Below are 27,370 nucleotides of genomic sequence, written 5' to 3'. Positions count from 1 at the left end.
CTCCTCCCCCCTTTGTCCGTCCGTCAGTCAAAGCAGAGCTGCCTCCTCCCTCCGCCTCCAGTTCGTCGCTCGTTTGTCGACTGTCAGAACTCCTTTCCACCGTCCGCGAGTCCCCGCGGGCCACCCCAGCAGCGGGATTTCGACGCCCTGTGGAGAAAATGGCCAGCAGACCTCATCCTGTCAACGCAGCTTTCCTGCCGCCGACGCACGGCGTGCTAAAGTCGCTGCTCGAGAACCCGCTGAAGCTGCCCTTCCACCACGATGAAGGTATCATAGCAAACCTTTGACATGTTGCTTTGATGGGGTGGGAGGGCAAGCCGAATGCAGACGAAAACGAGCAAAACAAGGCTGGCTCCGAATTTAAAAGCCGATTTGAAAGTTCGTGGTTTCTCGTCGCTGGTGCGGCTTTCATGGCGATTACGTGGATTCCGCTTGTCACCCGCAGGGGGCGCCTCACACTTAATCCTCGGGGGCAAAAAAAAAAACGACGCAACTTTGTTATTCTTAAAAGCAACACAAATTTCGTGTTTAGTTTTTGCTTACAAATGTCCGAATGAGGCCGTTGAGTAAAGGTCAAACGTGGCGTTTGATTGGATCTGTTTGTCCTCTGATTATTTTGTCTCTTTTATTCAAGTGATTGCGTGAGTGTGGTAAACAACGGCAAAATAGTCATTATAGTAATTGGACAAGGACCTGCTGAGGACATGTCAAATATCTACTGCACAGTTCAATTCTCTGAATCATTCCTCACAAAAATCCGATTGGACTGATTTGCTTGGGGGAAGGCGGGGGGATCAAGACAGTGACATGATTCAAAACAGGCTTTTTGGCACTTCATAGTTCATTAAAGTGGAAAACATGAAGTTTCTGTCCAAATAGTTGCAGTATTGAAGTGTGATCATTTCTTGTGCGCAAATGTTGCCTTGTTTCTGAATTGGCCCCTTTGTTGTTAAATATCGCTGGCAGGACTGTGAAAAGGGGCTAAATACGGATAACTAATCAACACTGACTATTATTTTAACTATCTCCTCTGTTTTGGCGACACATCAACAGGGGATGCATTTTCAAAAGCCAAATTCAGTAAAAAGTGCTCACAAATAAAACGATTTAAGGATTTAATTGATCATGTAGGCTATTAGTTAAGTGTTGTTCCAATGTGATGTTGACTGCTCGATGATGTTGAAGTTGTCCTCTTATGTTGTGAGTGTGTAACATAACACAGCGATCATGTCAGCTCGCAATGCCATCCACTGAGAAGCAGCGCTCACGTGATTGTGTAGACTTAAATTTTCTTTAAAGCTTCTTCTGCTGAGTGAAACGTTCCTCTTTTGTCGGTTAAGACAAGTTTGAAGTCCTAATTCAGACTGACGTACCACAGCATGCCAAGGAGTATTGAGCTCTACTGGAAAATGTTTTACATATAATTAAGAGGAGAAGATGACTTTTACTGGTCACATTCCATGGGGCGGCCTGGAACATATCGTCACTTTAAGTGTTAGTCATTTCACTCTGTGTATTATTTGTTTTGTTTATATCTTAAAGCACAATGAATTCCGTTTCCTGAACGAGCCACACAGATACTTTTTGGAACTTCCGCAATAATCCTTATAATAAACCTGTCCAACCTGTCGGTGCCATTTCCCCTTGTTTCCCGCTTGTAATGCGCGACTTGAAATTGGCAGCAGACTGAAAAATTACAGCTTTCTGCCTGCCGTGTGCTAACATATCTCCGTGAGATAATGAACTGAGAATGAAGTACACAATTAGAATTAGTACTTCTATTTACAAAGCCTTAAAAAATCTTCAATGTGATCTGCCTCAATAGCTTTCATATGCTTCAAAAAATGTAATCCCCTCTTCAAAGGTCCAACCAGGCACTCAATCGATAACATTGTTTTGTTTTTCTTGGAAAACTTGTCTCCAATTGAATTGTTTTGTTTGCTTCGGTATCAATACCGTTGATTGACTTAATTACTTCCTTTTTTCTGTGCGGCCAACTGTAATGATCACAGGAGTGATATTCAGACCACACACACTGCTGTTAATGGCACTGAAAAAAAGCAAAAGAGCAAAACCAAATAGAAAGAGGAGTATTTAAATCCCATCTGAAGAAAAATAAATGGAAGATGAAATGGCTGCAATGCGTTCATTCACAAATATTGGCGACAGTAATTGTGAGGGGCGAATTCGTTCAAACTTCACACAGGGGCACTACTGAGTGTCCCTACACCGTACACATACTTTAATTTGATGATAGTTATGCTTTCAGAAAGTCATAATCGACATCATTTTCTTCTCCTCAAAACCTGTGCTGATCTCCTATCCAAAGGAACGTCGCCATCCGCTGGCATATTGTTTGTCATCACAGCCGTGTCGATTTTCAACAGTAGCCAAAATGGAACTGTATAGTGCCACTTAGCCGTTTTTTTTTTACAACGATACTAGTGCAGCGTGTTCTACCGGAAACAAATTCCTTGTGTGTCCTACATACTTGGCAATAAAGATGATTCTGATTCTGATTCTGATAAGTGAGCCGCTAACTTTGGTTCGTTTTCCTGCAGGTTTCAGCAAGGACAAGGAAAAGAAGTTGGAGGATGAAAGCGGCACGGCGAACCCGCCACAGTCAGCCTTCCTGGGGCCGACGCTTTGGGACAAGACTTTGCCCTACGACGGCGACAACTTCCAGCTGGAGTACATGGACCTGGAAGAGTTCTTGTCTGAGAACGGCATTCCCGCCAACACGGCGCAAAGTGACCACCACCAGCAGCAGCAGCATCAGCAAGTGCCCCAGGCCCTTCAGCCCCCGGCGACCCCCTCGGTGGTGGACCTGAGCAGCCGCGCAACCACCCCGGTGCACAGCGCCGTGCCAGCTCAGCAACAGCAGCAGACATGCTTGCGCAGCCCCAAGGCCACAGGTAACAAATACGCATGCCGCCAGCACACGGGCGGACTTCCTGCTTAGCTGGGATTGGTCGCCCATTCGAGACGTGGCCCGTTTGATTGAAGTCGGATTGGTGGTTTGTGCATAATGCAAATACTAGCTAGCATTGTCGTTCTTTCGGCAAGCTAATACGTTTTTAAAACATGTTGTGCGTGTGTGTGCGTTTTTTGATAGACAATTGCTAGACTCGCTCGATGTTGGTGCAAAGCAGTAGGCCATCGCGTTTGATTGCTGCCGGTCACATATTATTGGAGCTCGTAATTTGTTGGAACTCGATGCATCAATGACGGCTATTATGGAATTTGTGACACACCATAAAATGCGGAGTCTGCTTCTTCAAACTAGCACTTACAACAACAACAAAAAACTAAACAAAAAGACATCGTAATTCGCTTCAACTTTGCGCATTTTGTCACGGAACAACATCACGCAATTGGAAGGACGAATCGTCGGCGTCGTTGCTTGTGTTGCCATGGCAGCTGAGACATTTAACTCATTCACTGCCAGACGATGTGCAAAAATGTGTACATTCCAGTGCCAGGGTTTTTGTCATGTTCACTCAAATTGCAGGATCCACAGAATATTGAGTTGTAGGACTACATAAACATTAAATTCAGCATAAGAAACATTAGACTAGCTTCTTTCATCAGAAATAGAGAATTAATTCCAAAGTTATATGGGTCTGGAGTTATCTGAGCTTGAAATGAGGGCGGCTGTACAAAATACAATACATACATTGATTTATATAGCGCTTTAACAACAGATGAAGCTGTAACAAAGCGCTAACATGGATAAAAAGCAAATGCTGCTCCCTCATGGAAGGGGAAAAAAACATTGCCAGAGGTCAAACCAGCGCTTTATCGGCATCCCTCCGCAAGAAAAACCAATCCGCAAATGGCAATCCACGTCGTGCTTTTCAATTCCTGAATAAATTTGGCATTGGTGGTGACTGAGTTAAGTTTCACGAAGGGGTTTGTTTCTTTCCAAAATGCCCTAAATCCCCTTTGGTGAATCCAAATGAATTTGTCGTTTAGAGTTTGTAAGCAAAAGCGATCGGTCGTTGAGGAAAAAAAAATGGCTTTGTTGTTTTTCTTTTTTCTTTATCGGACTAAGAGCAACAACTTGCACAAAGCAGGATATCAAACATGAAATACGCTCTCTATTATTTGTCAGATAGGAAGACTTAAAAAAAAAGCTAATAAGGTCAAAAATTTGACAAGGACAAGAATTCCGAAGTTTGTCTGCTGGTCTCCCGGTGGTCAACACAGCATCTAGATCAGGGTTGTCTAACTCATTTTTCAAATTTGAAAGTCAAGAATAATGATGGTTATTGTGGTTTGCCTACGACAATTTTAAATTTTGGTTGGGACTTTAGCAGGCATCATGGAATTTCACAAGTTTGATTTGCGTTCGCGGATTGAATAAAATGATGTGGCGGGCCAGATTTGGCCCACGGGCCTTGACTTTGACACCGATGCTCGAGTTGAATCGTAATTTTTTTATCGCCTTTATCGAATGGTTGAAGCTGCAATATGCATCCGTTGTCGTCCATCTCAGTGTGGCCATTTTGTCACTTGCTGCTAAATAAAAATGACCCGACAGTCGCTCGGATAACAACCAATCACAGCTCACCAATTTTTGACGTTTGACCTTGCGAAGTTTGCAAGCTGAGCCACGCCCGCTCGCTACCTGAGCCTGGAGCGACTGTGACCTCATTTTTCCGCCAACAACAAATAACAAAATGGCCACCCATGTCGGCTGCTCAATCGGCCTCCATTTTACTGCGACATTCAAATTCCACAATGATATGATTAGATATGATCCGACCTTTTCTTAATACTTGACTTTCCCTTTAAATGTGAGACACTTAACTTGTGAAAACTGGCAACCGGTTCATGATTTATACCCGGAGTTTTACTCGCGACTCGCGGCTAAATTTGTCGCCAAACTGGACGACGGTGTGCAGGTGCGTGACAGGAAGGGCTCGGGAACAGCCTGTTGTGTTTTTACACCGGGTGTCGAGTAGCATCAGGTGCTGGTTCGTGTGCGCAGGCGCGCCTTCACCTTCACGCCGCGCGGCTCCCTGGTGCGTGTGTGTCCATGTGACACGCACACACATGCAGACAGCATGTGCGGCTGACTGTGGCCCCGCCTTGTGCTCTCACGCACTCCCTTTTTTTCTTTAAGCCCCTCTCACGCAATGACTACCCCCCCCCCCCACCACCCTCACTCCTCGCTCACTCCCTGCGCACAAGTTGTCCTGCCTCACATGGATTTAAGCGTGTGTGCGGGCATGTCACGTGCACTCTTGTTCCTGCTTTTGGTCGTCTGGCTCGACAACAACAACATCAAGTGTTTCGCATTGCATGTTCGTGTGGAGAGACGTTGGAAATGCACCTTTAACGAATGACATTTTAAAACGTTTTCCATCCATAAAACGCACCGGATTATGAGGCGCATGGTCAGTTTTAGAATTATTATTTTTTAGGTGCGCTTTGTAGTGCAGAAAATACAGTACTTATTTTCCACGTACAGCTAGTTTTTTATAACACGTTGACAAAAAAAGTTGTAAATAGTCAAACTTTTTTTTGGGACACAGATGATGATTCGCCAGTTTGTCAATCTATTGCAGTCTAGTGCAAAAATGCTACAGAGGCGAACGTCCACCGTGTCAGATTTTTGTTTTGGATTTTTGCTTATCGGCGGATGATCATGGCGGCCTTCACGAGTAATTGATACTTCAAAACAAGGCCATTGATTGTCTCATATTTGGTCATAGGTGGTACTCACCCATCGCTAATCGTGCGTGGGCATACGTTGGACGATTTAGTTCTCGTCCTCATGACGCTGGCGATGGCATCGGCGTCAGCAAGCCGTTGCACATGACTTTCCAGGCTGGATTAGCGTCCGTCGCGTGACCCGCGTCGTCTCCTGTCTAACAACCTGCACTTTAATGTCAAGCGTGCTGATAAAAGTGACACCACAAACTCCATTTTGCACCAGATTAGCTTTCGTCTATTTGTTTTTGAAAGCAAACATTTCCATGAGTGCCTCGTCGTTGAAGTCAGATGTCAGAGAAAAAAAAAGCCTAGTCACTCTCGGGCTAAACTGCAATTAGCTTAGCCCACGCACTTTGACCCATCGCACGTTGGCCTCGCGTTTGGGGGTCAAAGTTCAATGACGTGTACAAGCGAGCTTATCGTTAGCCATGTCTTGCTAGCTCAGCGGCAGTGCTGATATGAGGATGAAAATTCAAACGGCTGCGACTGACGCTATCAAGCCAATCGGATGCTGTGAGTGTGTTAGCATCATTGCTAACGGAGGCGACTCCATCGGCAGAATCTGTTTTTAGTGCCTGTAAGGAGCTTAAATCGTCAATGCCAGCTGGTCAACACACACAATATCGCCCAGCAAGGCCCAAAGAAAGAAAATCAGCAACCGCTTGGGGGGGAAAGCAAAGGAATAATAGCATGTGTGCGTTTTGTCCCCCTTTTAGCATCGCGCGACACGCCCAGCCCCATCGACCCAGAGTCCATCCAGGTGGCGCTGAGCTACGAGCCCGATCCGGCCGATCTGGCGCTGTCCAGCGTGCCCGGCGGGGCCGTCTTCGACCCTCGCAAGCACAAGTTCTCACCCGAGGAGCTGAAACCGCAGCCCATGATCAAGAAGGCCCGCAAGGTCTTCATACCCGAAGACCTCAAGGTGCGCGCGCCCCATGATCAACTCTGACGTTCCAAAAATTGATCAATGAATAGAAAGCCTGCTTAATTTTTATTTTGACTCATTTATTGTACATCAACAAGGACTTCTGTGCTCACAGTGCTTCACTTTTTCCACATTTTATGATACAGTCTTTGTTTGTTTTTCCCTATTAAAATTCAACTCCCAATCTGAGGAAAAAACTAGAATTATTGCAATTTAAAAATATATTTAAAAAATTCCCATATGCAGCATCCTTCCAAAAGTAAATGCATTATTTTTCCCCCAAAATATAAAATCTCAATATCCAATCATAACAAGATTAAAAATGTATTGAGGAGGGGGGACAATGTGCATCCATTTTACATGAACTCATTTACTAGCAGACATATGCAAAAATGTGTCCACTCCAGTGCCGGGGTTTTTGTCATTGTCACTTGGATTACAAGACCCACAGAATATTGAATTTTAGGAATACATAAACATTCAATACAGTGTAGTAATAATAATAATTGTTATTATTGTTATAATAATAATAATACATTTAATTTCTAAGCGCCTTTCAAAACCCTCAAGGACACTTTACAGTCACGGGATAAGAATTTTTTCATTTTTTATTTTTTTGTGCGGGTGAGCAGCGGCAGCCATTCACACCAGCGTTCACTCTACCCGGAAGTAACACAGCACAAACGTTATGAAAGGAGGAGGAAAGAAATAGAAAACCAACATACAGGAGCTGCTGGAAAGGCAGCCACTCTCGTTGCACCATCTCTTCTTTCATGAGAGAGTTAATTCCTATATTATGAGTCTGGAGTTATATGAGCTTGAAATGGGGGCGGCTGTACAAAATACAATACATATATATTGGTTTATACAGCGCTTTAACAACAGCTGAAGCTGGAACAAAGCGTCAACGTGGAAAAAAGGGAAATGCTGCCCCCTTGTGGACAAGATTAAAAATGTATCGTCACCCGAGCATGAAAAAACAAAACCCTACCAAATTCGGGAATGACGCTCTCCGTCATATTTTCAATTTCAAAATAAATTTGTGAATGGCAGTGAGTGAGTTAACTACAAAAGCGACACAGTGAAGACAATAGTGCGCATCCATTTTGTTGTTCCATCCTAATCACCAAAACCGAAAAACATTTGAACGTTGTGCTGTTGGTTGTTTGGCGGCCGCCTTGCAGGACGACAAGTACTGGGCGAGGCGCAGAAAGAACAACGTGGCAGCTAAGCGGTCGCGGGACGCCCGTCGGCTGAAGGAGAACCAGATCGCCATCCGGGCGGGCTTCCTGGAGAAGGAGAACGCCGCCTTGCGCCTGGAGGTGGCCGACCTGCGTAAGGAGCTCGGCCGCTGCAAGAACGTCGTGGCCAAGTACCAGGCCAGGCACGGGCCACTGTGAGTTAGCCCCCCCCCCACCCTCTCTTGCCACGCAAACCCGCACACCGCCCCTTTAAAGGACAACCGACGTCTCCGGACAAGTTATGTCCATAATTTGTAAAAGGGCTTCTACTGAGCGTATTTTACAAAGATTCCACCACATATAGCTATATTTTACGTTTTAAGACTTGCGCTGAATATTCCGGAAGTCTTGTTTTTGAGTTGGTGACGAGTCCTCAGCCTACGTCACTGAAGGAACGCCCCTGACCGAAAAAAGGACACATTGTAGCAGTCCTTCAATCACGTCAATGCATTTTGCTGTACTTTAGTCTGAAAACTTCGTGTTGCACCAAAAAGAGGCAGAAGAGGGCCACAAAGCTCCGTGTAAGGAATTAATCAGCCCGTGGAAACGGGTTGATTAATTCCTCACAGGAGCTTGGTCGCCATTTTCTGCCTCTTTTTTTGGTGATACATTTCCCCCCAATGTTGCCTCAAAATGGCACGGAATAAATTCTTTAATCGATTGTAAACATGTCTGCTTTCCTCTTCAGAACTATTTGAATCATATTCATAACTGGATGAGTAACAAGAAAGCATATTCTCCGAATCTGAAGCCATTATTTGGATTCTACAGCAAGGCGTGACGCCACGAACAAGGGGGCGGGACCTTCTGAAACTGGCCACTTCCGGGTTCATTTTTTTTGCAGATTTTGGACACTTTAAGTCATTTTTATTGGTGTTTTGCATTTCACTAAAAATATCATACTGCGTGTTTTGGGTATTTTGGATGCTATAAAACGTTTTTCTGATGTCAGTTAGGAAACAAAAAGTGATGTCGGTTGTCCTTTAAGGACTGTGTCGTCAACACACACAAAACACACAAACAAAATCAAGCCCCTTTCACGCTTTCCGTGTCAGTAAACGTCACAAGCATTCCGTGTTTGAATTGGGAAAAAAAATATGGGGGGGCGATTCCACTGCATTTCTGGAAATTATTCAGTAAGTTTCTGGAAAATTTTGTTCTGTCATTTTTTTTAGCAATTCATGTTGATTTTGGGGAAAAATAATCAGAAGTTTTCTGGAAGCTTCCCGGAAAACATTCCAGTTCTTTGGAGTCTGATAAATTCATCCAAAATGTCAAAATTTGGAAACTTTTCCCAGAACATGTTCATCAGACGTTAAATGGGCAATTTAGCTAGCTTTCTATCCGCTGCTCACCCACAAAAAAAACTGATCCTGTGACTGTAAAGTGACCTTGAGAGTTTTGAAAGGCGCTTAGAAATGAATTGGATTATTATTTGGATTATTAATTTGAGGGGTATCTTTGTGAACTTTTTATCACAATTAATTGTGACTGGAGGATCATTTAATACAAAGTAAATCATCATCAATTAAGAAACATTTATAGCCATAAATATTCAAAAATATATATTGTTAATTCCTTAATGGTTTATTTTTGTAAGGATTATTTAATGATTATTCGATGGAGAAATAGCATAGTTGAAGCACGAGCACAACTCATATTTTTCATTTGCAACACAAATCAAAAAAATGGACCAAGTTATAACTTGGAATTCTGAAACTTGAATATTGGGGGCACTCTTCAAAAGAGGCAACCTTCAATTTATAACCCCCCCCCCCCCATTCATCCCCCCCATGTGAAAAGTTTCCAACTTTGCAAACTCCTGGAGTGTTGCATCATTCATTATGAGGAATTGTGCCGCTAGCCGCTCGCTTTCTTGTGAAACAAGTCGAAGCGCTTTGTTGTTTGGCCTCGTCGTTTGTATTTGTATTAGCATTCGTCGTTAGCATAAAGCAGAAATGTTTTTGTTTTTGTCCGGAAAACCAAAATGCGAACAGTTGACAATCTCATGAACACTTTTGTATCGCTGACTTTTTACACACGAGCAACGTGTCAATTGAGATCGGGTGAAAGGGGCTTGACAAATTGTTTTTCCTTTTTCTACGAACCCGAATCCCCCAATCACCCGCCGCGTCAAAGCCATCATGATGAGGACGCGTTCCACGGATGACTTTTTTTTACCTTCTTCTACTTACTACCTTTTGATGTTTTTAAACTACCAGCTGATCTCCATTTTGATTGACCGACAACCCCCCACTCCCCTTCCTTTCACTGTGCACCGGAAAAAAAATGGTGTTCGCAATCTTTCTCCGTTATTTTTTTTTTCCGCCCTCATTTCAATTGCCGCTTCGTGCGTTTTTTTTCCAGCATGATTTCATCTCCCTCACCCCATTTCTTTGATTTCTTTTTGGGGGAAATGTTTTTTTTTTCAGCTTGTGTTGAATTTAGCGTGTACCCCTGAGGCGTGACCTTTGGCCCCATGTGGTAGAGCCCTGCCCCAATTACCCATTCCCCCACCCTTAGTGTCTGCATCGACGGCGCCGCCGCCCGTCTGGCCAACAAGATGGTGGCATGAATGTAAAAGGAGGAAAGCGTTTTATTTTTTAACTTTTTTTTCAGGGGGTTGGCGGACTTGTTTGTGGCAGACAAAACCAATCGCTTACAGAGATGATATATTGGTTACAAGAGATGTTTATATATAAAACCTATAAATCTATACGTTGTTGTTTTGTACAGTATTTTTCCTATTACATTTACTGAATATGTATTTTAAAGGCACAACAGATCCAGAATATTAATAAAGATGACAATAGAAACTTGGCGCTGTATGGTTTTTCTATTACGCACTCTGTCTATAGTCGTGCGGTATTGCAATAATAGGCCAAAGTAGTCATGAAAAACGTGTCCTATTGCGAGAAATCAGATGTCAGGAATTAATTTGCGAGTCAATAAGTTGTGGACGCTCCATAGGTTACCTCATTTTTTTCTATTTTCAGTACTTAGGGCTGAAACTAAATATTTAATTAAGCAAATATTTGTTCAATTTAATTGCTTTGTCATATTGTAACCATTTTAGGTTGGACAAGGTGTCTAAAGTTAAATATCAAAATTGTCCAACAATTTGATCATTAATTCAATTATGTGTTAATTATTTGTTTTTCAAGTCTTAATAGGACCCGTGCCCTCCAAAAAATGGCTTGTAAGTCTGCCAGAGATTTAGCACAAAAATATTTAATGCAGTATGGATGACGTGTTCTATTGTGTCACACTATTACACTGGCACACTGTCAATGTACTTTTTTTGTGGGGTTGCATCATCAAAAATAATAACCACTGTGATATCATCACAGTCGGCGGGCAAAACATGTGACTTTCATCCTTTTTCTGTTTTTGTGCCTTGCGCGACGGGTGCTTCTCGCCCATGTAACATCATCCACCTTGTCAGCGCAGAAACGTTGCACAGCGTTTCCACAGCAACAGACTCCTCTTCTGCCTAGCAACTAGATAGCAAAGCTTTTACAGACAAATCTAAATATTTGGTTTGCTTTCATCTCAAATTTTGTAGGCTGGATGAAAAAAAAGAGAGAACCTTTTATTGGGTTAATTGCAGTAATCCGACGGATGATTCTGTACAGACGCTCCCCAATTTACGAACAAGATACGTTCCGAATTGTCGTTTGTAAGGTGAATTTGTTCGTAAATTGATTCAGTGCTGTTTTGTATGGAATTTATGTTTATGGTTTATATAAGTAGGTTTAAGGTTTATATAAGAATGCTTAAGGCTTGTAAAAGTAACCTGTATTGGTTTGTCCTGAAAAATAAACATTGAATAAAATATGCTCTATAAAGATATGTACTTGTACAACTGGAGAGACTACTACACGTTCCGACAAAAATGTTCGTATGTGCTATTGTTCGTAAGTGGGGGAGCTTTTGTAGTAGTCGTCACGGTCACCAATGTGTAACATATTGCTAGTTTAGCATCTAGCTCAAAAGCCGCATTTATATATATATATATATATATATATAATATAGCAAATGAACGATACAAAACTTAACTGTAATTTTTGTGTGGAAGCAATACTTCTTTTAAACAAAAACGTTGAGCATTCATTAACGACAAAAAAAAATCCATTTGTTGATATGCTTTTTATTGACAGCAAGAGAATGACCGTAGCACCACAAAGTGAAGAGGGAAGGCCAGGAACGTACATACAAAAAAAAAACACAACAGGAAGTGGCGTTGCCCCAAATGGCGCCACGTGACAGAAAATACGATCATTTGTGAAATAACTCCCAGAAAATCATTCGAGCATTTCTTCAATGTTACTCGTACTGTTACGCATTTTGGACTCGCTCAGAAGACAACTTAGCCCTCAAGTCGGATTTTTCACAACTGCGGCCAATCGAGTGCATTAAAATCCAGACCAAATGCTCAAATGAGGAGAAATTGAAAATCTCTTAAAATGCAGAAAACCGCCAGGAGGGGGCGCCGTTTCACTTTTACAACATGAAAGATCCCTCAGCCGTCTTTGTTGTTTGTTTTTCTACCTGCGGGCAGCAAGTTAGCACAACATGGTAACCAATCAAAATTGTTAACTCACTTTGACTGGTCGCTATCCATTGAAATTGCCATTGGGAAATCTTCAACACGGCTCAGATTTTTTTCACGGCATGCGATTATGGAGTAGCCATTTTGAAATATGCAAACAAAGGGCTGCGGAATCTCTTCTTTCTGTCCTTCGCTCCGTTAGCGCAATCTGCTTATACCGCAATGGAAATAAATGGTTGCCCATCGATGTAAGAAATATTTATTAACCTTTGGCGTGCAGTTAGTCACCGAGCATCTGGAATGACTGTGAGTATTTCTAAAAGTCGCTGTCAAAGCGCCATTTGGTGTCTGTAGGAATGTGGTCAACGATAGTTTTGTTTGTTTTTGGGAGGCAGTCGCACGGCAGGATCCTCAAGAGCCACACGCAATGCTGTCGGGCGGCGATCGGTAGAGATACCTCCAGATGGCGTAATAGTGAACGCCCGCCGCCAACGCCACGAGCACGTGCCAGATGGCGTGAGCGAAGGGAATGACCCCGTCACTCTTAAAGAAGACCACGCCCACGAAGTAGAGAAGGCCGCCGCACGCCAGTTCCTCCAGTCCCTCCGTCGAGTTCTGATGCAAAACAAAGCGGGAGGATCATCGTCATTGGTAAGTATACTGCAAATCTAGTTCTGAAGTACTGCCTGTCTGTTAAGAAAGTTATATTGTGTACTCATTTTGTGAAATGCTTTAATATTGGGGGGGATCTGGCAACCCAGCCACGACGCGACATCACGTGGTTTGACAGCGATCAAACCCAGTGTGTGTGTGTGTGTGTGTGTGTGTGTGTGTGTGTGTGTGTGTGTGTGTGTGTGTGTGTGTGTGTGTGTGTGTGTGTGTGTGTGTGTGTGTGTGTGTGTGTGTGTGTGTGTGTGTGTGAGTGAGTGACTTCTCATACTACGCAGTTGTTCTCCGTGCTGTACACATGTAAGCAACAGATGCTTTAGCAGGCGTACAGGGCAAACGCCCTATCAGATGATAACTGGTAAGAATCCTAATGTATCCAAACTGCAAAAAAATTGGATCGTCATTCTACACATACAGACAGGAAAAGGGAAAGCTGGATCCCAAAGGTGAGCGAGGACTTTTTGTGGGGTTTGATAAATATAGCCCTGCACACCTGGTTTACAATCCAAACACAAATAGAGTGCTAAAACATAGGCCTGTGACGTTTGTCAACAAGGCAGCTGTGGAGAAAGAAACACAGACAAATGAAACAGATGAAAACACATATTATGGCATGAGACAGCCTAAGACTAATGAGCTTAATCGAGCCCAAGAGTCATGTATACAAGACGGTCCAGTCATAGAGATTAGGCCAAATGAACATAACCTCACACAACAAAGTGACACAAATGATGAACATGAAAATAGAAGGTATCCTATTAGGGAAGGAAAGGAAGAAAACTCGTTACTTAGATGATTTTGTGATTGAGTACATCGATAACAATGAGGCACACACCACAGTGGACTACTGTTACTACTGTGTGTGGTGTTCCGCAAATATATGCAGAGGCTATGAGATTCACAAGAACGGGCAATAGCTATGGATGACAAAATGCAGTCATTAAATGACAACAACACATTTATTGTAACAATCCTACCAGCAGGCAAGAAAACAGTGGGGGGGGGGGGGGTATATGTTATCAAATGTGATGTCGATGTCAGAGACAAATACAAAGCACGATTTGTAGCAAATGGCTACAGCCAAGTGGAAAACATAGACAATGGAGAGACATTATCATCAACAGCCAATCCAACAGGTGTAAGAGTGGTGCTTCAAAAAGCAGCTCAGGAAAATGAAGAAAAGGATGATGGTCTAGTTTACAAACTTTACGGCAGGGGTGGGGAACCTATGGCTCGCGAGCCATATATGGCTCTTGATGATTGCATATGGCTCGCCGATAAAACTAAATACATATTGTCGTTTTTTTTTCGACGTTCATTTCCCGTTGCGGCTGCAGTTGGCGGAAAGCGCAATTTTGATTGGATGACACTGACCTAGAATGGCCGAAAGCGCCATTTTGATTGGATGATAGCGGCCGTCATGTTGAAACAGGTAAACGCCCCTTTAAATGAGCCCAACTAGTGCACTTCAGCGTAAATGCACCGGAGCATTAGAGGAGAGAAAATGATTCTAATTTGCAATGAAACAATACCATCGATGTCGGTGACATTTTAACAAGCCCGATGTTAACGTTAGCATCAACATACTTCTGCGAGAAGTAGATTGCAGATAGCAAGTGTGGAAGTTTATGAGCCGTGTGCAGGCTAGCGAGCAGTAACTTCGCCTCTGGACCAGCAAGTTGAATTTATTATTTTAAATAATACATTCTGATATTTTGTTGAAAAGTGGCCGCGCGCGCGTGTGTGTAAATATTTTACTTTTATGGCTCTTAGTCAAAAAGGTTCCCGACCCCTGCTTTACGGTCTCAAACAATCTGTCCGAAACTGGAACAGGGTCTTACATGATTAATGAACTAATAATGAATACAAGCAAACCCCAGCCGATTATTGTATTTATGTGAAAGAGTTAAGAAGTGACGAGGTGATCAAAATCATATGGGACGGCAATTTCATTATTGATGACGACCAATACACCAAAACAACTGTATTTGAGGACAACCAGGGAACAATTGCACTTGCTAAGAATCCTGTTCATAGACAGAGGTGTAAGCATGTGGACATAAATTACCACTTTATCAGGTCAACTGTTAATGAGGGTAAAATGAACTTGGTGTGTTGTCCAACTGAAGCTATGGTGGCCGACATCATGACTAAACCAGCCTCAAAGGCAAAGTTGATTGAGTTTGCACCAATTATTTTTGGAAGTTGAAATGTGTAAGACAGAGTCGAGGTTTTTTTCTATTTGCTTTTGTGGACATTACAGCAAACTGAGTACGTATAAGTGGGGGTGTTAAGAAAGTTATATTGTATCCTCATTTTGTGAAATGCTGTAATATTGAGCGGATCTGGCAACCCAGCCTCAATGCGACGTCACGTGGTTTGACAGCGATCAAAGTCAATGTGTGTGTGTGTGTGTGTGTGTGTGTGTGTGTGTGTGAGTGTGTGCGTGAGTGTGACTTCTTGTACGACGCAGACGCAAAGCTATGACGTAACCGCGTAAAATGGGATTGTGATAAAAGTCGCCACAAGGGGGCAACAACAGCTAAGTGAACATAAATTTCAAAACCAAATCCTGCCTTCAAACCTACGGTAGACGATTAGGGCCATTGAAGAAATAAAAATAAGGTTGGCAAGATTCTGACTTTAATGTGAGAATTCTCACTTTCAATGTCGCATTCTAAACATTTTGGGGGCACTATGTGCTTGAAGGACTTTGAAGTTCTGTTTGTTATGTAATATAGGGAAAGAGATGATCATTTCACGGTCAGTTCAGAGCATTGTCATCAAATGGTGAGTATAGTTTTTGCTTTTTTGAATGTTGCTGTGCCGATGACCATTTTGTGCTTGGGAGCCTTTTACTGAGCGAGTCGCTTGTTCTGTAGCCACAAAGGGACATATGTCTTCTTGTGCCGGTCCCATGCCCGGATAAATACAGAGGGTTGTTTCAGGAAGGGCATCCGACGTAAAAGCTTGGCCAAAACAAACATGCGGATCAAACCACCAAAGATAGAGGAGACTGATTTGCTGTGGCGACCCCTTCAAGGGAAAAGCCGAAAGGAAAAGAAGAAGAATGTGAGAATTTTCACTTTATAGTCACTCACTGTAAAGTCAGAATTCTGACTTTACAGTGAGTCATATTATATTATAGTGAGTCGTATATTTGTAGTGAGTCATATTGAGTCAGAATTCTAACTCTAGTCAGAATTTTGAGAATAAAGTCAGAATTTTGCTAACCATATTTTTTTTCCCACTGGGCCTAATCCTCTTTCGGACAAACCTGTCTAAAAAAGAACCCAAAAATGATACCAAGGCTTGAAACTACATTTTGCAACCCAAACTTGAAGCCTTAACACTTCCAAAATCCAAATTTGAAAGCCAAAACCAGACAAAAAATGGTAATGTGAAATCCTAACCTTGCCATAAAACCAGAGTTACAAAGTCTCAACCTTACTTTGATTTGAATGTCTGCTTAGGGCCTGCAAACGTAACTCATTCACTATAATAATAATACAGTAAAGTCTCGTTATATCGATATTCAAGGGAGTCCGAAAAAATATCGATATAACCGGGACTATCGATATATCCGACCCTGTTTATATGTAATTTTCTCCGTGCGTGCATAGAAATAATATCGATATAACCGGGACTATCGATATATCCGATATCGATATAACGAGACTTTACTGTACTATAATAATAATAATAATAATGAGTTCCATTTATAAGCGCCTTTAATAACTTTAGTGCCCACTCCAGTGTCAGGGTTTTTGTCATTTTCACTTGAATTGCAGGACCCACAGAATATTGAGATATAGAACTACATAAACACCCAAGAGAGCATTAGAAACCTTAGACTGTCTTCATTCATCAGAAAAAAGAGTTAATTCCTAAATTATATGGGTCTGGAGTTATATGAGCTTGAAATAAGGGCAGTCGTCCAAAATGCAATGAAATACGTACATACATATTGGTTTATATCATGCTTTAACAACAGCTGAAGCTGGAACAAAGCGCTAACATGGAAAAGGGAGATGCTGCCCCCTTGCGGAAGGGAAAAAACATTGCCACAGGCCATGTCCAGCGCTTTATCGGCACCCAAGCATGAAAAAATAAAACCGGAAGAAATTTGGGAATGCGGCTCTCAGTCATATTTTCAATTCCTAAATAAATTTGTGAATGGCAGTTAACATGCAACGGAGGCTCAGGCCAGGTTGAAGGCCGTACTGACCATGGAGGCGACGACGGAGGCAGGGAGGAAGCCCATGGTCAGGTATGAAGCCAGCTCCAGCAACTTGTACCTGCCGTCAGAGAAAAGCAAAAGGGGACAAAGTCAAGCGGGAGCGCTGGCTCAGCGCCGTTTGGCGACCGAACCTCCACCCGCCTCACTTTTCGTGGTAGTTGAAGACGTAGAAGGTCCCCCCGGCCGCCATTAGCCACACCAGCCAGCGCATGTGGCACGCCACCGGGCCCAACTCGCGTAGGTTCAACCTGACAGTGGGGGTGACGAGGCAACGTGAGTGGAAGAAGGCGACTAGCGTGTACGTGTGGCCGTGCGAAGGCCAGCGCGCACTGACCAAGGCGCGTAGGAGGCAGCGATGAAGACATAGATGACGACCCGGTCGCACATGTGGAAGCAGTGCTCCACCTCCCTGAATAACACACAAAGTCCATCTTGAAAGCCCAAACATATTGACAAGCCGCCATTTCAGCAGATCAGAACCCAAATAGTTTTTTTCTGAGATCTCTAGAACCTGTTGATGATCCATAAGTGTCATGAAAAAGTGACGGATTGGTGCGGGTCTGTCCCCCAGCCTCGCCTCACCTCATGTGACTCCTCTTCCAGGTGATCACATGGAATACGGTGGAGATGAGGAATAGGGCGCTGAGGCCCAGGCCGTAGACCCACGCCGTCAAGCGGTGCCAGTCGTCAGGCGACAGCCGGTGTAGTACCGCCGTGCCGGCCAGTGCTGGCGCAATCAGGAACTGCGCACGTCACACACAACACATTTGAGTTTTATCTGCGTATGGTGCGGACAAAAAGTAAGCAAACCCTGAAAAACTCAGCTGGAAAAAACATGTTTAAATTGTTTTGAAACGTTTTCAAGCAGGGTTTCAAAGTAAAATCAGTGTTTGGTGAAAAATACGGTTTTAAAAGTACGGCTCAGGTGAAAAGTTGGATGATTTCTTTAATAATAAATAAATAGACAAATACATAAATTAACAAACAAACTAATGAATAAATACATAAATAAATGCAAATTAACTCATTCACTGCCATTCCCGAATGTATTTGGGAATTGAAAATATGACGTGGAGCGCTATTGTTTTCTCTTGTTTGGGTGCCGATAAAGTGCTGGCCGGACCTCTGGTGATGTTTTTACCCTTTCACAAGGGGGCAGCATTTCCCTCTTTTCCCATATTAATGCCTTGGTCCAGCTTCAGCTGTTGTTAAAGCGCTATATAAATCAATATGTATGTATTGCATTGTATTTTCGACAGTCACCCTCATTTCAAGCTCAGATAACTCCTGGCCCATATAATTTAGGAAATAACTTTTTTTTGATGAAAGAGAGTCTAAGGTATCTTATGCTGCATTGGGATTGGGAGTGGATGTACCTTTATTCGTCTCGCAGTGGAGAAATGTACATTTCACAGCAGCAAAGTTATGAAAGGAATATGAAAGGAAAGCAAGAAGTAGAAAAACAAAGGAAAGGCAGCCACTCTCGCGGCGCCATCTTAAAGTCAAATCGAATGTTTATGGAGTAGTAAAATTCAATATTCTGTGGGTCGTGGAATTTAAGCAACAATGACAAAAACCCTGGCACTGGAGTGGACACATTTTTATACATCCTCTGGCAGTGAGTGAGTTAATTTCTTTCATAACTTTGCTGCTGTGAAATGTAAATTTCTCCACTGCGAGACTAATAAAGGCAAATCCAATACAATCTAATATACTTTAAATTAATGTTAATCATTTAAGAGCTATTATTCCTAAAAATTGTGATGGAAAGAAAAAAAAATGAATTACTACATTATCAACAAAGTGTTGATGGAGGCCTCAGAGATTCATCAACTTTGCTGAATTCCACAATAAATAAATACATTTAATCATGCAAATTAAATATTTTCAAATACATGTTCAGTTTTTTTTGTGTGTGGAAGTTTTTATACTAACTGGTCAAGATAGAAATGAAGAATTGGTGTTAAATGTCGGTGGAGAGATGGCAACTCACTGCGTGCGTGTAGCAGTTAGCGGCATGCTCATAGCAGGTGGGCTGATAACGACAGTTAGCGGAAGGCCGTCTATTCATAAATCTAAACACAGACACACAAACATCAGCGAACCAACTACCAAACAAACTACCAGTCGATGCTAAAGCATCAAGGCAAACATTGCACCATTTAAATGTAGAAATGTTACGAATATATGCACGTATGTTTTCGACTGATTCATTGAATTTCCATTTATTTCAATGGGGAAAGATGATTTGAGATATGATTGATTCTAGTTATGAGTGCAGTCACAGAACAAATTAACCCCATAAATCAAATTATGCTAGCACTTACTATAATTTATGGCTGTCAATAAATAGTAAATCTAAATAACACGTTTATAAAACATTATATATTCTGCACCGAATGTGTAATTTAAGAAAGTCGGGTGTTCAGACGAGTGTTTTTACATCTGATTTAACCTAATCCAAAATAACGGAGTGAGGTGGCAATGAACCTTGACACATATCTCAGTGAAGTGTCTGTACAATGCACGGCTTTACTTGGAGAGTGCGTGCATCTGTGTGGACTTCAACCACGCATGTTAAATGTGTTATGGACCCGATAACCCAGCCAACACAACATTTTAACTTCAAATCAAAATTTCTGACTTTCATTTTCATCTCAGGCTTGGCTTCTTGAGATATATTTGTGGGTTTAGTCATGACAGAAGTCTTTCTTGTTGATTTATCAAACTAGGTTGGGGGCATAATTGTCAAAGAATTAAAAAGACCTTGTGCAAAGGCAAATGGCCGCTTACAACCAAAATGGAAAAGTTTGTGTGTTTCTACAAGGAGGACTTAATGAGATTTTTCATGAGATGTCTTTTTGTTTCCCGTGATTCAAGTGGGTAAGTCAAACTGGTTTTGGGGCCTGAATTCTTCAAACGTGAGTAGACAGCAGAACTGACATAAAATATTTAACGTTCATTTAAATGAACTGTTTAAGCAAAATGACTTAAGTCATGTAACTTCATGCTAACATTTATAAATTAGCATCGAATACTACAGTAAAACTCACAAGAAAGAAGACCTGGTTAAAAATGTTACGTTTTACCTTTAGGTGCAGAGAACTACTTTTATGTAAACGAAAATCCTCAATTTAGTTCAACGTTTCTTCCGCTCACTGCGAGACTAATAAAGGCAAATCCAATCCGTTTCCACTGTCACTTCCGGTTGCCTTGACGTCATCCTTCATTCGACATAATAATGACGTCGCAAGCGATTAGCGTTGGCTTGATTTGAATGACGGCAGATGAGACAATCTGTTCCACATTTCGTTGTCGCTCACTCACCTGTGGAAGCTGGTCACCATCTTCATGTCAGTGTCACTGTCTTGTGATCCTTTACAGCATAAAAAAGGTGATTAATTTATTTTAATGAAGTATGAAACAATGATGATGCTATCCCGTTCACAACACTGAGTTAGCATTAGCTCGCTTCATACACGCGACCGAGCCGCAAACATTCGCAATTGCTCAGAGGCAGCATTTTAGTCTGTTCTTGCACAACATTCTGGGTCAAGTGCTCGCTGGTGGTGAAGCCTTTGAGGTAGAAAGATCCATGAGAGGCGACCGGCTCGATCGGGGAGAAAAAAAAACGAAGGAGGCCGGCTAGCCTGTTCGAATGGACCACGCCCGCCCTCCTTTTGCTGCAATACGCCTACATTGCGGTCAAACCAGTCTCCACTCGCGAAATCGAAGTCAAGTGAGCCGTCACTTCGATTGACAACACGGTGCATTACGGTAGTCTGCGGCGAGCGAGCGCGGTGCGAGCGGCGTGGGCCACCTTCAAATTAAAAGCGACGCAACGAATTCATGCCCGGCAGTGATTTGGATTAAATATACAAAAAATATGTATGTAAAACAAGCGGTTTCTAGGCTGTCGGGTAAGGATCACGTTAACCTAGGAAAGAACACTCAGAAAGGTGCCAAGACGCGTTCTCAAGTGGAGATAGAAAATGTAGTTGTAATAATAACAATAATAATAACAATAAAAGTAAAATAAACAACACAGTAGCATCCCAGCTATCCAACCAGACCACTCAGATACAGATCTGATGTTTTATTTTGGAATAGAATGTCTCTGAAAAGTGAAAACATATTGGTATTGTTTGTCAATTTTTAGAAAGTTATACATCGAATAATATTCGATATCCCAGGACATAATCAAGACTGGGGAAAATTAGAGCACCCCCGCTGTCCAAAAAGACCACTCTGATTCAGATATGATGTTTTATTTTGGAATAATGGGCCTCTGAAAAGTGATAACGTATCGATATTGTTCGTCAATATAAAAAACTTCTAATTCGATATTGTTCGTCAAGCTATACAACCAAATTCTGATTGAGATCTGATGTTTTATTTTGAAATAATGGGTCGAACGTATTATTGTTCGTCAATAAAAAAAACTTCTAAGTCGAATATTATTCGATATCCCGGGACAAAACCAACACTAGTGGAAACCAGGGCATCCCAGCTATCGTATCAGACCAGTCTGATAAAGATCTGATGTTTTATTCTGGAATAGCGGGCCTCTGAAAATATTGATATTGTTCATCAATATAAACAAATTTCCAAATCGGAAAATCTTCGATATCCTGGGACATAATCAACACTGGCGGAAACTACAGCACCCCAGCTATCCAACCAGACCACTCTGATACAGATCAGATGTTTTATTTTGTAATAATGGGCCTCTGAAAAGTGAAAACATATTGATTGTCAATATAAAAAACATAGTTTTTTTTTAATTGCCGAACAATATCGATACGTTTTCGATTGTCAGAGGTCCATTATTTCTAAATAAAACATCAGATCTGTATCAGAGTTGTCTGGTGTGATAGCTGGTGTGCTCTACTTTCCCCCGGTGTCGATTTCGTCCAGGGATATCGACGATTTTCTCCTTTAAAAACTTTTTTAAAATTAATGAAAAATAATGTCAGCATGCACTCAACTATGATGGTGTTTATTTTACTTTTATCATCATCATTAACTCTTTGAACTCTTTCAACAGTAGCCAAAATGGAACTGTATAGTGCCACTTAGCAGTTTTTTTGACAACGATACTAGTGCAGCATGTTCTACCGGAAACAAATTCCTTGTGTGTTCTACATACTTGGCAATAAAGATGATTCTGATTCTGATTCTGATCATCATCATCATCATCATCATCATCATCATCATCATCATCATCATCATCATCATAATTATTACTTATTAGGTTTTTTTCTGTCTCCACTTGAGAACAAGTTTTGGCACCTTTCTGAGAGTTAAGTTAATGTGATTCTTACCTGACAGCCAAGAAACCGCTTGGTTTCCATATTTTTTGTTTATTTACTGTATATTCAAATCCCTGCCGGGCATGCACTCGTTGTGACGCTTTTATTTTGAAGGTGGTCCTCGCTCGCCGCAAACTACCGTAATGCACAGTATTGTCAATCGAGGTGGCGGCTCACTTGACTTCGATTTTGCGAGTGGAGGCTGGCTTGACCCAGTACGCCTACGCAAAGGAACCATTTCCGTGATAGACAGTGGGTTCAGCCAACGACCTATTGGGGAAATACAAATTCTGAATGCGCGTGGAAGTCATTTTCATATCCGGAAAAAAGTTCCTTATTCTGATACACATATCATTAAATTATTTTGCTATCCTTGGTCACAAGACTTGCAGATGCCGTCATATACTTGAAGAACTGCTCTTTCAAAGCTAAGATGCTGCTGCACCTGCTCTCAGCAAGGTCATCACGACTCACCGTGTATAGTGTTTAATTGTCTTCAAACTGTACACAGAAAGGCAAAGATATGTTTGAGATTACAGTACTGCAGAAACCCAAGGCAAAACCTCTCTCATTATTGCAACAGGCTTATTTATCACAAAGTCCAATTGTGACATAATTTTGATTATAGTCAGTACTTCACCCTACATTAGTGTCTGTCTTAACATGACATTTCCAAACGGTCATTGGGTATAGCAGATTTTTCACAGAGAGTAATTCCCAGGGCGTATTATAATCATATAATATTTGCCAAAACCAACTATTGTCCCATTGTCTTTTGTAGCTTCTGCACTCGGGCCAAATCAGCCCGGATCCAGCAATATCAGCAGCACCGACCATCCACAAATCCCCATCAACAAAAGTTGTTTACCATCCCCCATCAGGTAAAACACACTTGAGCTTTCTACTGCTCCCTACCAAATACATCAGGTGAGTACAATGACATGGAATATTGTGATCCTATCTCACATTCAAAGGTCACTGCACGCCCCTGAGCAGCTGCGTTTGTACCTGTAAGGACCGATATTATCCTGTTGACGCGCTTTTACTCTGTAATTGCATCTCGGACTGTAACTGTTATGATAAAAGGCAATTGTTAACTTGAAAGAGACGTTCTCCAGATGGCACTCTAATGGTTATTACGTAATGGTTGCTGCTGAGTGAAACAAGTGTTTATGAAAGCACAATCCGCTGCTTTTGGCCACTGAAAATCTCTTGCTTGCCAATTCATCCTTTTCAGCCAACAAATAAGCATATCCTAAAATGACGTATTAAAAGAAATATTGGGCATGTAGAGAAGTCACGCTATCACTTCCCAAACTGTTATGCATTGTAAAATTCCAATAAAACATAACTGGTGTTCCTCCGCTGTATTCTAATTCGAACATTTTTTAGCATTTTTTTGTAAGTATGTACATGCAAGACATCACGGTTACCATGTCCGCCCGCCTGACAGTTAAGGATTCCAAGTGGTTCAAATAATGAAGAAACGTGCAAGTTGGACGCTATGGTGGAGTTACGCTCCTTCAGTGCAGTGCAACAACTACTGGTATGGCAATGCTGAGCGTGAATGAAATAGATTCAGCCTAATTAGTAGCTGTTTGAAAAGTAAGGACAAAAGTTGTGTCCATAATTTGTAAAATGGCTTCAAATGACCTGCTGGGCGTATTTTACAAAGATTCCACCGCATATAGCTATATTTTACGTTTTAAGACTCGCGCTGAATATTCAGGAAGTCTTGTTTTTGAGTTGATGACGAGTGCTCGCCCTACGTCACTGAAGGAACGCCCCTGACCGAAAAAAGGACACATTGTAGCAGTCTTTCTATCACGTCAATGCATTTTGCTGTACTTTGTTTGGTCTGAAAACTTCATGTTGCACCAAAAAGAGGCGGAATAGGGCGACAAAGCTCCATGTAAGGAATTAATCAGCCTGTGGAAACGGGCTTATTAATTCCTCACAGGAGCTTGGTCGTCATTTTCTGCCTCTTTTTTGGTGATACATTTCCCCCCAATGTTGCCTCAAAATGGCACGGAATAAATTCTTTAATCGATTTCAAACATGTATGCCTTTCTCTTCAGAACTATTTGAATCATATTCATAACTGGATGAGTAACAAGAAAACACATTCTCCGAATCTGAAGCCATTATTTTGATTCTCCAGCAAGGCAAGACGTCTTGGGGTGACGCCACGAACAAGGGGGCGGGACCTTCTGAAACGGGCCACTTCCGGGTTCATTTTTTTTGCAGATTTTGGACACTTTTAGTCATTTTTATTGGTGTTTTGCATCTGCCTAAAAATATCGTACTGTGTGTTTTGGGTATTTTAGATGCTATAAAATGTTTTTCTGATGTCAGTTAGGAAACAAAAAAGTGATGTCGGTTGTCCTTTAAGTATTATTATTATTAAGTACATTTGAGGATAGTTATTCACCTTAGTTTTTTTTCAGGTTTAGAACAAATGTCATTTTGATGCTAAAGTTCAGTTGACCAATCAAAGGCATTCGACATTGCATGTTACCATTGACCTCATGGACTTTTGTTATTGTATGGTATTATTTTTGAACATTTGGGTGTCTTTAGATGTTTTTTTTTTTACTTGTATGGATGCCTCAATGATACAGTACAGTGAACTTCAACTGGGAGAGTAAAATTTTATTTCAGGATCTGTGCAAGGAAAGGGTCTTCATTTTTTTGTTGGAATAATAATGAAAATATCGGTCTGTGTCCCTTTTTTGATGTTTATAGTGTGAACTCACTGCCAGACGATGTGCAAAAATGTGTCCACTCCAGTGCCTGATTTTTGTCATTCTCACTCAAATTGCAGAACCCACAGAATATTGAGATTTAGGACTACATAAACATTCAATGCAGCGTTAGAAACCTTAGACTCTCTTCTTTCATCAGAAAAAAAGAGTTGATCCCTAAATTAAATGGGTCTGGAGTTATATGAGCGTGAAATGGTCGTGGTTGTCCAAAATACAATGCAATACATACGTGTATAGGTTTATATTGCGCTTTAACAACTACTGAAGATGCAACAAAGCATTATGGAAAAAAGAGAGATGCCGCCCCCTAGTGGAAAAGACGAAAAAAAAAAACTGTTGCCAGAGGCCATGGCCAGCGCTTTATCAGCACCCAAGCATGAAAAAAACTAAACCCGAACCAATTCAGGAATGGCGCTCTGTGATATTTTCAATTCCCGAATAAATCAGTGAATGAGTTAATATTAATCTAATGGAAAATCGATTGACAACAACAACACGATTTGTCCGCTGTTGTTCTTGGAGCGTTCCCAAATTGAAGAAGCATTCTCGGAATTACGTAAGGGCTCCGACCAGACTTAACCGAATGTTGGGACCTAATCTGTGAACAGCATCCAATCAGGAAGTCAACCTGGATTTGGAAAAACTACACAGCTAAAGACAATGACATGCTTCGAGAATAGACAATAGTACTTATGTAAAAAGCAATGTGATTTATAACACCTTCCACACCCAATTCTCAAAATAGGAGCAAAACAATCAAAGAAAAAAAGCGGTGGGACAATTCATAACCATCATACAAAATATAGGATTCTACCCAGATGCTTTAAAAGCATAGAACAGCATTAAAATGGGAAGTTTTTTACCCGTAAGTCACAGCCACCACTGAATTTCCTTCACTGAATAAATAGTGTTCCTCCATCCATTAATCCATCCGCCTATGACATTTCCAAATCAAGTAGTAAAACCTTCATATACTCCAAAACGGAGTATAACACTTAAAACAAACACTGATTTGTGACCATTGATATACTGATAAGCCCCAACCCATCTGAATTTGAATGAAGTCATCAAACTAGCAAAGATGACCCTTATAAACCATAAAACGGAGCATGAATGGACATTCAAGTCTGCCTGTTGTTAAAAATGCCAAATGGTAGATTTCCTCTGATGCAATAAATACATTTATGTATGACCTTTGAGTGACTTCTAACATTTGATTTATGAGGATTTTGGAGATCAAAGTAGACATCTGGACAGTATAAAAGCCAAAAGAAGAATTGAACGTCAACATTGATTGATTTATGACCTTCCTAGATCAAAATAATGGAGTCAAATGGATGCCAATATAGTAGGAAAAAAAGGAAATGTATTATTATTATGATACATTTAGATCCACCTGTTGAATATGTGACCCTGGAGTGATTTATGACAACCCCATTCACAAAGTCCAAAACTGATTGGATAATGATACTTCAACAGTATAAAAGCCAAAAGAAGAATTGATTGTCAACATTGATGGATTTATGACTTTCCTAAATCAAAATAATGGATGCCAATATAGTGTAAACTACTAAATTGAGGTCCATCTGGTGAATTTGTGACCCTGCAGTAATTTATAACAATTTACATAGTCAAAAACTGATTGGATGATGATACTTCAAGATCCGAAGGTTGCATTGCCCTTGATCAGAGATGAAAGACCTAAACAGCACAGCTCAAGGAAAAGGCTACGTCCTTCCTGATTAAAGCAAGTCTCTTCAGCGGCTTTTATTGCCCACCTTGGCAACATTTCTCCGAATGTTTTCACTCACCGTAATCCCAAGACTGAAAGAGTGCGTCAAAACAAGCGTGCGCCTTATCAGTTGTGACATCTGACATGGGAGCAGACTGCCGGCCGGCTTTGGCTCGAGGATGCTTGAGCGGGATTTGACGTGCACGCACGCTT

The 27,370-nt window shown here is 41.5% G+C and overlaps 2 protein-coding genes and 1 long non-coding RNA gene across 4 annotated transcripts; 2 read left to right on the top strand and 1 right to left on the bottom strand.

The window, feature by feature from the left end:
- On the top strand, nt 1-10,703 carry hlfa (HLF transcription factor, PAR bZIP family member a). The gene is made up of 4 exons (XM_089019135.1): nt 1-267; nt 2,562-2,915; nt 6,438-6,643; nt 7,831-10,703. The coding sequence occupies exons 1-4, from the start codon at nt 159-161 to the stop codon at nt 8,044-8,046; spliced, it is 885 nt and encodes a 294-aa protein (XP_088875261.1). The 5' UTR covers nt 1-158; the 3' UTR covers nt 8,047-10,703.
- Nucleotides 10,292-27,370, bottom strand: mmd (monocyte to macrophage differentiation-associated). Of its 2 annotated transcripts, XM_089019132.1 has the most exons (8): nt 27,237-27,370; nt 20,676-20,724; nt 19,342-19,423; nt 17,931-18,091; nt 17,683-17,757; nt 17,495-17,596; nt 17,337-17,406; nt 10,292-13,054 (listed from the first exon to the last, which is right to left on the bottom strand). In XM_089019132.1, exons 1-8 carry the CDS (start codon nt 27,301-27,303, stop codon nt 12,851-12,853), a joined length of 810 nt encoding a protein of 269 aa, XP_088875258.1. In that variant the 5' UTR covers nt 27,304-27,370; the 3' UTR covers nt 10,292-12,850. The 2 variants fall into 2 exon arrangements, with proteins under 2 accessions (XP_088875258.1, XP_088875259.1); XM_089019133.1 differs by lacking the exons at nt 20,676-20,724; nt 27,237-27,370 and adding an exon at nt 20,438-20,571.
- On the top strand, nt 20,604-25,323 carry LOC148885671 (uncharacterized). The gene is made up of 2 exons (XR_016118101.1): nt 20,604-20,742; nt 23,442-25,323. It is a non-coding gene; the product is annotated as an uncharacterized LOC148885671 (long non-coding RNA).

This window comes from Hippocampus bargibanti, linkage group LG17 (assembly GCF_051943395.1).
Source record: "Hippocampus bargibanti isolate YZ-2025 linkage group LG17, ASM5194339v1, whole genome shotgun sequence".
NCBI lineage: Eukaryota > Metazoa > Chordata > Actinopteri > Syngnathiformes > Syngnathidae > Hippocampus > Hippocampus bargibanti.
The sequence above is the reverse complement of the archived record's forward strand: the minus strand, read 5'-3'. Positions and strand labels throughout refer to the sequence as shown.